General features: G+C 60.6%; 2 protein-coding genes across 9 annotated transcripts in view; one reads left to right on the top strand and one right to left on the bottom strand.

The window, feature by feature from the left end:
- The first annotated feature begins 380 nt into the window (after positions 1–380).
- Positions 381–4,358, top strand: AGPAT2 (1-acylglycerol-3-phosphate O-acyltransferase 2). The gene is made up of 5 exons (XM_012808197.2): positions 381–613; positions 833–1,008; positions 1,269–1,364; positions 2,718–2,790; positions 3,573–4,358. The coding sequence occupies exons 1-5, from the start codon at positions 607–609 to the stop codon at positions 3,746–3,748; spliced, it is 528 nt and encodes a 175-aa protein (XP_012663651.2). The 5' UTR covers positions 381–606; the 3' UTR covers positions 3,749–4,358.
- Positions 4,359–4,861: 503 nt separating this feature from the next.
- Positions 4,862–11,016, bottom strand: part of EGFL7 (EGF like domain multiple 7) — a 9,374-nt gene continuing 3,219 nt past the window's right edge. For 3 of the 8 annotated variants that reach the window (XM_023516162.1, XM_023516163.1, XM_023516161.1), the window contains 8 exons: positions 8,772–8,893; positions 8,442–8,558; positions 7,355–7,470; positions 7,103–7,222; positions 6,773–6,934; positions 6,022–6,086; positions 5,321–5,483; positions 4,862–5,216 (listed from right to left, as the gene is read on the bottom strand). In XM_023516162.1, coding sequence (XP_023371930.1) covers positions 5,194–5,216; positions 5,321–5,483; positions 6,022–6,086; positions 6,773–6,934; positions 7,103–7,222; positions 7,355–7,470; positions 8,442–8,558; positions 8,772–8,851 — 846 coding nt within the window. In that variant the 5' untranslated portion in view covers positions 8,852–8,893 and the 3' untranslated portion in view covers positions 4,862–5,193. Of the gene's footprint in view, positions 5,217–5,320; positions 5,484–6,021; positions 6,087–6,772; positions 6,935–7,102; positions 7,223–7,354; positions 7,471–8,441; positions 8,559–8,771; positions 11,011–11,016 lie in introns of those variants that run through there. The other 5 variants (XM_023516160.1, XM_023516164.1, XM_023516169.1 and 2 more) reach the window with 5 other exon arrangements.

Raw genomic sequence — 11,016 nt, 5'->3', positions numbered from 1 at the left:
CAAACTTTGCTCCTTGCAAAGGCCTCCACTTAGCATTGATGCTTTCTTCCTGATGGGACTCTATCTCAAGGGGATGGTCACTCCCTTCTGTGGGTGGGCTCAGCCTCTGCAGAGGTGCAGGGATCACTCTCTCCCTGGGTCAAGGCCTTCAATGCCCCAGGCGCCTCCAGCCAGGTCCCCCATGTGGCTGCCCAGTACACCATTCTGGGAGGGCTGAGCATGTAGGGGTGTGGGGTGAGGGCCAGGCAGGCCCTGGGATGTGGACATAGGAATGTGCACCTCCCTTTATGTCTTCCCTGATAGCTGGGGAGGCTGAGGCAGGGCAGCAGCCCGAGGGTGGGTGACATGGGTCCTCGGGGCTCTGTCTTCTGAAGGTAATTTCTACCATGTGTCCTGTGGTCTCCTGTCCTGTGCTGTGGGGCCAGCTCCTGGGGCCTCAGGCCTCGGGACCTCAGTACACTGTCACCCTCGCTCTTCAGCATCATCAGCTGGTTTGTGCGATCCTTCAAGTACGTGTACGGTGTTCGCTTTGAGGTGAAGGGGCAGCAGAAGCTGGAGGTGGACCACCCCTGTGTCATCATTTCTAACCACCAGAGCATCCTGGACATGATGGGTAGGCCAGGCCTGGAGTGTCTGGTGGGGGTGGGCACTGGTACAGGTGGGGACCCACGCCTCCCTCCCACTGAGGGCCTCTCCGAGCTGGGTGCTAGGAACACAGAGCATGGCCATGCTTCTGTTCCCCCACCCCCTTAGGTGCCAGTGGGAGGTGGGTTCCTGCCATGCCAGTGGCAGCCTGCGCAGAGCCCATTCCCATCTCCTTGTGCTGGCATAGGCCTCATGGAGGTCCTCCCCAAGCGCTGTGTGCAGATTGCCAAGCAGGAGCTGCTTTTCCTGGGCCCTGTGGGCCTCATCATGTACCTTGGGGGCGTCCTATTCATCAACCGGCAGCGCTCCAGCACCGCTGTGTCCGTGATGGCGGATGTGGGCCAGCGCATGGTCAAGGAAAACGTGAGTGCTGGGACCTGGGCTAGGGCCTGGGCCCAGGGGTGACTTTGTTTTGGAAGAAAAACAACTCCCTCCCCCAGCATTGATCTGGAGTCTGCAGATTTACACACAAAAGGGTTGCACCAGCGTTGGGCCCTAGGCTGTCAGCTGCTGGGGTTGCTCAGGACCTGGGGTCAGGGGAGAGGGAAGGGAGTGTGACCTCCCTGGGGTGACCCTAGGGTCCCCAGGGAGCAGCCAGCTCCACTGCCCCTTTCTCTTCCCAGCTCAAAGTGTGGATCTACCCCGAGGGCACGCGTAATGACAATGGGGACCTACTGCCTTTTAAGAAAGGCGCCTTCTACCTGGCCATCCAGGCCCAGGTAGGTCAGGGCCTTGCCCTCCTGAGGTGGGCAGGGGATAGGGAAGCCAGTGTGGATTGGCTGAAGGCAACTGCCCAGCCTGGCTGGGGGCTTCTGGCACTCGGGGGCTTTCCACTGAGTGGGGCAGGCTCTCTAGCAGCACCTGGTCCCCTGACCTGCCAAGTCCCTCCTTCCCCTACTCTGAGGCCTGGGGCCAACTGGCTGCACTTGGGCTCTAGCCCCCACTCTCTGACCTGCTTGAGGTTAGAGTGTATGAGGGGAGGACAGGAGGCTGCTGTGGTGGCCTGCTGGCCCATGGGCTTCACTGTGTCTGAGGGTCATGCTGCTCCCTCAGTTTCCCCACAGCTCCCACGAATAGGGGTCTGGACAAGCAGTGCTCTCCACATGGGGCAGGGCTGGGCCTGGGTGGAGGAAGCAGTGAGCTCCACCTCTGCACTTGGGATTTGTCCTTGGCATCCAGGGGTGCAGCTTGTTCTGGGGTGTCAGGGGGTGATGCCAGGAAAGGTGGGGTGTGTCCATCCACAGATCAAGGTCCTGGTGGGTGTCCAGTGCCAGCCCACCCTTGCTGCTGTGCTGGGAAAAGTTGTGCCAGGGGAAAGCCATGGTCTGGGGTTGGGCCTCAGGGTAGGGGTGGGCTCTAGTACACCCTGGTGCCTGTGCAGGCTCCGGGGAGTCCTCATTCTGGAGGCTCCGGCCAGCTCCACCCAGCAACCATCCTCTGCTCTCTGGGGCCCTGGGATGCAAGGTGCAGGGCACTCCTGCTGAGCCTGGGGTTGATATCACCTCCCTAGGAGGGAGAAGGGTTAGGTTCGTAGGTGCTGAGGGAGGAGACACAGGCAGAAGGCCTCTGCTAGCAGACAGGCTCCCCATCCCCTCCCCCTCACTCCCTGGGCCTGATGGTCTCAGCCTTCTGGCTGGTGCCCTAGAGGTTTCCTGACTGCCCTGTTTAATGATTAGCTTCAGGTGCCTGTCACCACTAGATCTGACCCTGCTGCGTGGCAGCAACACCAGTAGGCTTCACCCTCTCCCTGGGCCAGAGTACCTCCCAGCCCCTGGGGATGGGGGAGAGGACAGGAAGGGAAGGCTGGGCAGGGAAGACCTTGGTGACGTCCCCTAGCTAAACTAGACACGATCCTGCCCTCCTCACAGCTAATTTAATGACCCAGTATAGGGATAGACATGAATCTGACAAACACATGCGCCAACTCAGGCAGGGTAGGCTGCCCAGGGCACATGTGCAGGTGTCCCAGGCCCGGGGACAGGACAGCTGCAGGACTGCTGGACCCAGCCCAGGTGGGAGAGGGCGGGTGGCCAGGCAGGGCCTGAGCTCGGCCTGGGGTCTCCTGTCCACAGGTGCCCATCATCCCTGTGGTGTACTCCTCCTTCTCCTCCTTCTACAACACCAGGACGAAGCTCTTCACCTCAGGTACCCCTCGTGTGCACACCTAGGCACAGTTACAGGGTTCCTGGGCCCCTGACAGAGTAGTTCCCACGTCTGGGTGGCTGTTTGCAGGCATTTGGTGAATGAAAGAACAAACCAGTGTGGAGTCCCAGCAGTGAGCTGTCATCGCTTCATGTCATTCTCCCTCCCTACCCCCGCAAGTGGCCCTGTGAGGTGGGCTGGGTGCCCAAGTTTACACTGATGGACCCAGGCTATGCACATGGCTCAGGGGACACAAGGCAGCCTCTCCCTGTGCTCAGGGCAGGTAATGAGCCCATGCATCTGGCTTCTCCTGCGGGGCAGATGGAACCACGCAGTCCAAGGCTAGTAGCCTGCCAGGTCCACCTGAACTGCCCAGAGAGCTTAGGGCCTCTGCCCCTTCTATCCTGACACCACACTCCAAACATGGTACCCTGGCCTCTCATGAGAAGGTGGGGTCAAATGTTGAAGGACAGTGGGGAGGAGTCAAGTTTTTTCATCTAAGACCCCACATCCCCTAACCTCCATGGAGGATGGAGGGACACGGGTGGGGGCGGAGCAGTGAGGGGCCTAGTCAAAGGAGTGTTCTGGGGGAACAGGGTAGTGTGGTGGGTAGTGGTTACAGGGGGTATGGAGTTGTCACACCCATGGAGCACATGCCAAGAGCTGCCCTCACTGTGTCAGTATTGCGTCTGTTAAAAGGAAGGTGGAAGGCCAGCATCAGCTTTGGGGGGAAGGGGCAGCAAGACCCTTCCCCAGGCTGCTGACACCTGCTGCCCCCACCACAGGGACAGTCACTGTGCAAGTGCTGGATGCCATCCCCACCAGCGGTCTCACCAAGGATGACGTCCCCAAGCTTGTGGATACCTGCCACCAAGCCATGAGGAGCACCTTCTTCCACATATCCAAGATGCCCCAGGAGAATGGGGCAACTACAGAGCCTGGGGTCCAGCCAGCCCAGTAGCCTGGGCCATGGGGCATGGCAGGACCTGGGGGAGGGCAGGTGGGAGGAAAACAGCTGGAGCATGGACAAGAGGGACCTTTGCTCAGGCTGCCAAATATCACTGTGTCCAGCTCCCCCCGGCTCCCCCGGCTTTCATTTAGGCCCTGGAAGCCCGAAGCCCCTTCTGCCACTGACCCCAGATTCAGGCCCTTGATTCCCCTCCAGGAGAGTCAGCCAGATCCTCCCTGGGCTCTGAGGGCAGAGACTTGCCCACCGTGTGCCTCCAGGGTCTGGGATGATGCAAAACCAGGCCTGAGGCTGTGGCTTGCAGGTGGGTTGAGTAGGGGCTCAAGACAGCCCAGGACCAGGCAGGTCGGCCCCAGTTCGGTGCCCCCTCATGCCAGCCCAGGTGCCTAGGGCCAGGCAGGGGCCAAGTCAGGCTCAAGAGTCCAGGCTGTGGCCTGCATCAGGCCCTCAGGGAGAGGCAGGGGCTCAAGGGGCTGGGACTCCTAGTCATATGCACCCTGGATCACAGGGAGCTGGAAAGTGGGATCTTTTGCTTCCGCCAGCCTCCGGGACACTGCAGAGTCAGTATTGCACTCACTTTTTTATAAAGGAATTCTTGGAAGTACCTGTAAGCTGTGGTCACTTGGGCTGGGCAGGGGCTGCCTTAGGCCTCTGTCTAGGGGCGTTTGTCTTCTAGGCTATCCCTCTCCGACTCCACCGTTAGGGTGAGCTGCCCCCAGGGGCCCAGGTGCAAGTACCCCCCACCCCTCCCACAGTGCTCCCACCTCCAAGGCGGACCCACTGCCCCTCTGCAGTACAGTGGGCAGAGGCAGGCAGAGTGGCAGGAAGGTGGAGGAGGCTAAAGATTTGCCCGTTGGGCTTTGCTTATGGCTAACTTAGCACCAGGATCCACTGCCTCTCTGTGGCCTCTCAAACTCCACCTGCTCTGGCTGCCCTTGGAGATGGGGGACCCAGGTCCTGAGGTGCCCCTGGGCTCTGCCCTGCTCCCACTTGCCAGCCTGCACCTGGTAGTGGGCCTGGTTGGGGTGGCCAGGAAAGTACTGTCCCCAGCACAGGATGGAGGGAGCTTCTCTCTTGGGCACCCAATCTATTCACTGACACAGCAACTCAAGCCTCACTTTTATTCTGATAAAACCAGGGCAGAGGCCCCACCTGACCCCCCACCCCTGCCTCCAGATAGGCTACCCAGTGACTGCCAGCAGTCCCTGGCTCTGTGCAGGGAGCCTCGTACCTTCTCTCTGCCACCCAGGACCCTGGGATACTGGGGTTGCCAGGGTGGATTTGCACAGAAGACCCTCTAGCCCCACCCTGTACCCCAGTTGGCAGGAGGCCTCCTGAGTGAGGGTAGAGGAGAGGGCCCTTCCCAGCTTTCTTCTGTCACTGCCAGGGCAGGCAACCCCATCCAGCCTGGATCAGGAGACAGGCCTTGGCCAGGCCAGTCATGACCCCTCCTTGCAGGAGCCTAGGGTCAGATGGATGGGCTGCGGTCAGAGGTCACAGTACTGGCAGCCTTCCAGCCCTCTGGGCCTATGGCCACCCTGCCCCACCAGGGTCTCAAGCACTCACAGGACCCCAGCTGCTCCTCAAGAAAGGAGATCTGCTCGCTCAGAGAGTCAATGCGGCCCAGCTGCTGGAGAGAGTGCGCCAGGAGGCTTTCTGGATCCGGGAGCCCAAGTGCCAGCGCCTGCAAGGCCAGGCTGTGCAGTGGTGCCAGGAGCAATTGCAGCCTCTAGTGGAGTGCAGAAGGCATTGTGGCTGTGGCCAGCAACACCTTCTCTGTTCAGGGAGAGTTTAACCAGTGCTAGCAAGGGGCTTGACTGTGGGGCTCTTGGTGTCCACTAGAGGGGCTGCCACATCTGAAGGCCCAGCCTGGGGGCCCTAGTAGGGGAACCAGGAAGGACAGAAGGGAGCTTCTGAGGGGTTGCCAGGCCACAGCCTGTGGGAAGATGGGCAAGAGCACTTTGTGTAGACAGAAGTGGGAACAGGGAACCCTGGATCTAGGTGTAGGCTGTCCATGTGGTCTGCAGGAGGCCAGGCTTGGCTTCTGTCCTGGGGGTCCCAGTCAGTGTCCAGCTGCCCATGCCCAGTGTGGAGTCCAGGCCATGGCCGCCTGGGCCATCAGCAACAAGGAAACCTCCCTGGGGTCAAGGTCTCTACAGGTGACCCCCAGTAAGTCCCACCAGCTATGTCCTAGGCACCATGGAAATTGGTGGGCCTCAAAGACCTGGCTGCCACAGGGCTGGCAAGGCCCTGCACCCCCACCTCACCTCCTCCAGTACGTCCACCCTTGACTGCAGCCGCTGCATTTCCTCCTTCACTGCACTGTCCACTCCTGGGGGCAAAGCCAGACCCTGAGTCAGGGCAGCTGCCACCCTGCCCCATACCCTGGGGCTGGCCTCTACTCTGGAGGGATTGTCCATGGCCAAGGCTCCAGCCATAAGGGCAGAGCCCAGGAGACTCAGCCTTGCTCCTGTGGTGGACCCCACTGTGCACCAGGAGCTGGCCTGGAGCTCTTGAGGCCCTGTCTCCCCAGGACATTGTGCTGTGTGGCTCAGGGCAGACACAGCCCCCCCTGCCTGTCCCCAAGTGCTGGGATCGCGGTTGTGCTGCAGGTGGTTCAGGCTGAGTTCTGAGCTGCGTGTGCTCCTGGTGTTGGGCTGTGGACAGCGCATTATTACTCACGGTACGAGTTTGAAGTGTCACAGCGCGTACCAAAAGTAATAATGTCCCGTCACCAGCGGAGGTGCAGTGTCTTCTAGGCTGTCGTTTGGGACACAGACGGGACCCGGGATAAAGCCTTCCACTTTGTTGGCAGAGATGAAGCCCCTGGGCTGCTTTCCCCTGAACCCTCAAGGAGCCCTACTGGGGAAGGAGCCCCACCTGCCCTCCACCCGCATGTAGGCATGGCTCACCCCCTGCAGCCTTGTGCACTCCTATCCCCCTACAGAGCCACAGGGTGCCACACACTTCTCTGCCCACTCCTCAAGCCAGGCACGGCAGCAAGCGGGGCGAGGTTACCTGTCAGGTTTGGGGCCTCCCTGGGGGGCCCTCCCTTGGGTAGGCAGAGCGTACCATCAGCAGCTGGGCTGTGCCCCTCCCAGCCCTGGCACCGGTAGCTGCCCTCCGTGTTGACACAGTGCTGGGGGCAGCTGTCCCCTCCAGTACTGCATTCGTCCACATCTGTAGAAAGCGGGTTAGATGCAGGAGGTGGGGGTCCCACCCACACTGAGCCCCCTGAAGCACACCTATTAAAAGGCCACTGTTTGGCCAGCAGTGACCCCAGGATGTACAAGTGGGTGACCAGAAGACTTTTCCCAGGGCCTCCCCAGAGGGCAGAGGCAACCTCACCTGACTGGCAGGTGTCACCCTGCCATCCTGCAGGGCAGCGACAGCGGCCTGGCTGGACACAGCTCCCTCCATTCTGGCATGGTGGCTGGCATACTGCTGTGGGTGGGGGAGGCCAGTGTTCTGTTGGGGGTGGGCAGCAGCCAGTAGGATGTGCTTTGCTCAAAGTTACTGAGTAAGGCAGGAGTGGACTGGAGGTCTGGGAGTATTTGCCCTCTTAGCTAAGGCTGGGTTTTGCAGGGCTGCTGCCCTCACCTGCTCCGCAGGCCCCTGGGAGCCCCCTGGTCCTCTTCCAGCCGGGGCAGCAGGCATAGCGTGGCCTGGCGGGGGCCAGCCCTGGACTGTGGCGGTAGGCGGTCCTGTAGATGGTTCTGTGGGGTGAGTAGGTAGGTCAGAGGGGTACTACACCCTTCCCATCTGCCGCCTCCTGCACTTGGAGCCATCTCTGAGCAAGCAAGTTCACCCCAATGTGTCCCCAGAAGTCCTCTCCCTGAGGGATGGTACCAGGATCAGTAGACCAGCCATTTGCCCACTCAGGTGCTGAGCAGGACCTGGAGGGATGGTAGGAAGCCCCAGCCATGGCTGATAGGGAGCAGGGTAGTACCAGGGACTACGAGAGACCCACTGCAACCCTCCAGCTTAGGAGCTAGCAGGTGGGCCTGCCTGGGCCGCTCCAGAGTCAGCTGCTGCTTCTGGGCTCTGGAGGCTAAGGGCACTGAGGAGCTGGGCTCCTCTGAGGTCCTGAAATCCGGATTCCCCCAGCAGGGCAGGTGGGGCATGGGGAGCTCAGGAATCCAGGCTTGTACCTTCCCCCCTTCCCAAGCGTTTCTGGGCTGTGGGAGAAGATGGAATGTCCCACACCCAGGAACAAGGACACCACCCCAAGGCTGAGAACTAGTACCCCCTCAAGAGAGCAGGATTGCACAACTCAGGGTCTCCATCTGTGCTGTTGGAATGACAGGCAGTTTCTAGGGGGTCAGGCATCATCCCAGGTGACTAAGAACTTGGCAGTCAGTGATGCCAGGGGAGGGAAAGTTAGGCACCCTAAAAATGGAGGGGTGCAGGCAGGATGGGTGAGCCTTGAAACATGGGTATGCCCTTTGAGACGATGTCAGGGTTCTGAAATGCAGACCAGTGTTGGAGGTGATTATGTGACATCTCAGAACGCAGCCATGAAGAGAGGTCAGGCTGGGACGTCCATTTTAGCAAGTCTTCTCACCACTCTGGCCTCAGTCTCCCATCTAGGGGCCCAGGGCTCACCACTACCAGGCAGTCTAATGTATGGCAGATGTGGCATTTTGGGAGACTGGCCCTGGTCAAGGTTGGCTGTGGGGACACCCACCGGTAGGTGCTGCAGGCACGGTACCCGTCACAGGTAGTGAGGAAGGGCTGGTATACACGCTGCACGAAGGACTCAGAGACAGGGCCCTGGGGAGTCCTAATAGCACACACCCTGCGGCTGGAGGGTGGGTGGCAGTCAGCCAGGGAGTCCCAGAGCCAGGACCCTCCCAGCCATGGAACCCAAGGGAGCTGATATGAGGAAGGGGCCTGACTCTCAGCAGGAGCCCATGGAGAACCTCTCAAGTATTAGGGGCTGCCTTGGTGGGGGGAGGGCTGGGGGATTCTGGCCCCACTCCACCCCCAGCACCCAGAGGCCCTTGCCCTGGCTCACCCTGGTCGGTAGACGTGATCGGTGCCACCCACTGCTAGCACCAGAAGCCATACCAGAAGCAGCTCCCAGGAGCCCCGCATGGCCTATGTCTCTGGGTGGGACAGCGTTCTCCTCTGGGCAGCCTGGGGCACACAGCATGACCCTGTGAGACCCTCCAAAGGCCCCCCAACCCAGGCCTTCAGCTGTGCTCCCAACTGCCTGATGCCCACCCAGCTTTGCCTTTCCTCAGGGGTCCTCATGAGTAGGGGAGCCCCCTTGGCAGTGCCAGCTCTCCTCACCCTCTGGCCCACCTCTTTGGCTAGGCTGGCCCCTCACCAGCCACAAACAGCTGGCCTGGGGGCCACAGAGAGATGACACTGTCCAGAGCCTTAGGAGCAGGACAGGAATCGCTGGGAACTTGCTGGGCTTGGTCTGGGACAACTAAGGGCACCAAAGGAAATGGCTCCCAAGAAGGTGGGCCAGGGGAGCACCAGGACCAGTTTGGTGCCCTCCTTGTCACAGCAGGGCAGGGCTGAGTCTGCCCGCCTCAGTCTGCAAACAGGGTGTTGGTGGAAAAAGCTAGAACCTGGCTGGCCAGGGCCCTCTGGACTTCAGTTCCTTCTTCCAAAGGCAGACCCACCCGGCCAGTGGCTGTGGGCTGTGCACATTCTGAGACCACCAGAGAGGGTAGCATACATGAAGAGAGGGTCACTCCTAGACTGGCATTAGGTATGCAAATAGCCCAGAGCTCCCAGAGCAGTGGTTTCACAGGGTGCACATCTGGGGCGGGGGAGGTAATGAGGGAGTCCCCAAGGTGTCCTTGGAGCTGGTTTCCAACCCTCTGCAGGCTGTCTAGCCAGGGTCAGGGAGGCCGGTGAGGCTTCCTGGGAATAGGAGAGATCTCAACCCAGAATTAATGATCTGTGACAATGCTATAGGGACTGGGGAATGGGTTGAGTCCTGTCCTGTGTACACTTAGAGGTCCAGAAAACAGAATCTCCACACTGTGTGCTGGGGGCCCCACACAAAGTTTCTCATGGGGGCTCCCCAAAGGGTCTGGCTCCTCCCAGTGGGCTGCTCAGTCCTGCAGGGTCCTCAGCAGGAAAGGGTTAGGAGGCAGGTGGAGGGTAGTGTGGGGAAAGTTGTCTGCTCCTCAAGGACTGTTTTCTCACTAGGGTCTCTGAAACCTCTCTGGTTCTGACAGTCTGTCCCACAAACAGTGACACCCTCTGCTACTGGCCAAGCCCCACCTCATGGGGGATGCCATTGCCTGCCTTGACAGTCACTCAGCTGGGCACCGCCACACTCTGCTACTGCATCACACTGTCTGGTAGGGACAGCACCTGGGGGAGGGACTACTGCACCTCCTGTCCCCTATCTGGGCTGGGAGGGGAGGGAGGACAGGGACTGGTGAACAGGCAGGGGCTGCCATGGGCAGCTGAGGTGTTGGGACTTAGTTTGGAGGCAATGGAGCATCACAGCAGTTTGGGGGCAGGGGCTAAGCCTGCTAGTCAGGCCTGCTGGGGAAGATTAACTCTGGGAGAGTGGGCCCTGGTGGGAGGACACTGTCAGGGGGTGGTCTGAGCAAGATTGGAAATGGTAGGGATAAGCTGCACTGGGCAACAGGATCCAAGAAGGAAGAGGTGGGTGGAGGGCTCAGGCGCCTGGGCAGGTAGAGTGTGCCAGAGTGCCACAGACCCTGTGCCCATCATCTCCCGCTGATGTCGCTGCCCTCCACCACAGCCATCCAAACCACCACCCATGACTGCTGAAAGCTACCTGGACAAGGAACGGCGCTTGAAAAGAGAAGAGACTCAATTTTTCAAAGTCATGCTTTTCCCCAAGGCCAAAGGCAGCCCATTGCGCTGCCGCGCGTGCTGAGCTCGCAAACCTCATTTCCCTCTGGTGTTACAGCGGCGGCTGGACAGGAGCCGGGCGTGAGTGGCGGCGTTGCCCGCAGGTTCATAAACTATAATGTCCCCATCCCCTCCAGCGTCACCGCGGCCCCTGCCCACACCTGCTTCCCCACAAACCGGCCCGCAGCCCCACAGCCCCACTCGGGGAAGCCGGTCCGCAGAGGGAAGCATCGACTGCTCCCACTAGGAGGGGTGCTATGGGCGTTAGGAATTACAGGGGAGGGGCGCAGGCGGGACGACACTGAGGAACCGCCGCTGCTGCCCCTCCCCGCCGCGCGGCCGGCTCCATGGGGGTGGGAGCGAAGGCGGGGCTTGACAGTCCCCAGGGAGGCCATCTGGACTGCGCTGCA

Source organism: Otolemur garnettii, unplaced genomic scaffold (genome assembly GCF_000181295.1).
Source record: "Otolemur garnettii isolate 467f Iridium unplaced genomic scaffold, OtoGar3 scaffold00087, whole genome shotgun sequence".
Taxonomy (NCBI): domain Eukaryota; kingdom Metazoa; phylum Chordata; class Mammalia; order Primates; family Galagidae; genus Otolemur; species Otolemur garnettii.
Note: the sequence above shows the minus strand (reverse complement) of the source record. Positions and strands in the feature narration are given on the sequence as shown.

What these genes read in the sequence shown, in the direction of transcription:
- AGPAT2 (XM_012808197.2), top strand. An exon ending in ACCTGGCCATCCAGGCCCAG is followed by an intron (nt 1,365 to 2,717) that starts GTAGGTCAGGGC and finishes TCCTGTCCACAG; the next exon opens with GTGCCCATCATCCCTGTGGT. An exon ending in GACGAAGCTCTTCACCTCAG is followed by an intron (nt 2,791 to 3,572) that starts GTACCCCTCGTG and finishes CCCCCACCACAG; the next exon opens with GGACAGTCACTGTGCAAGTG.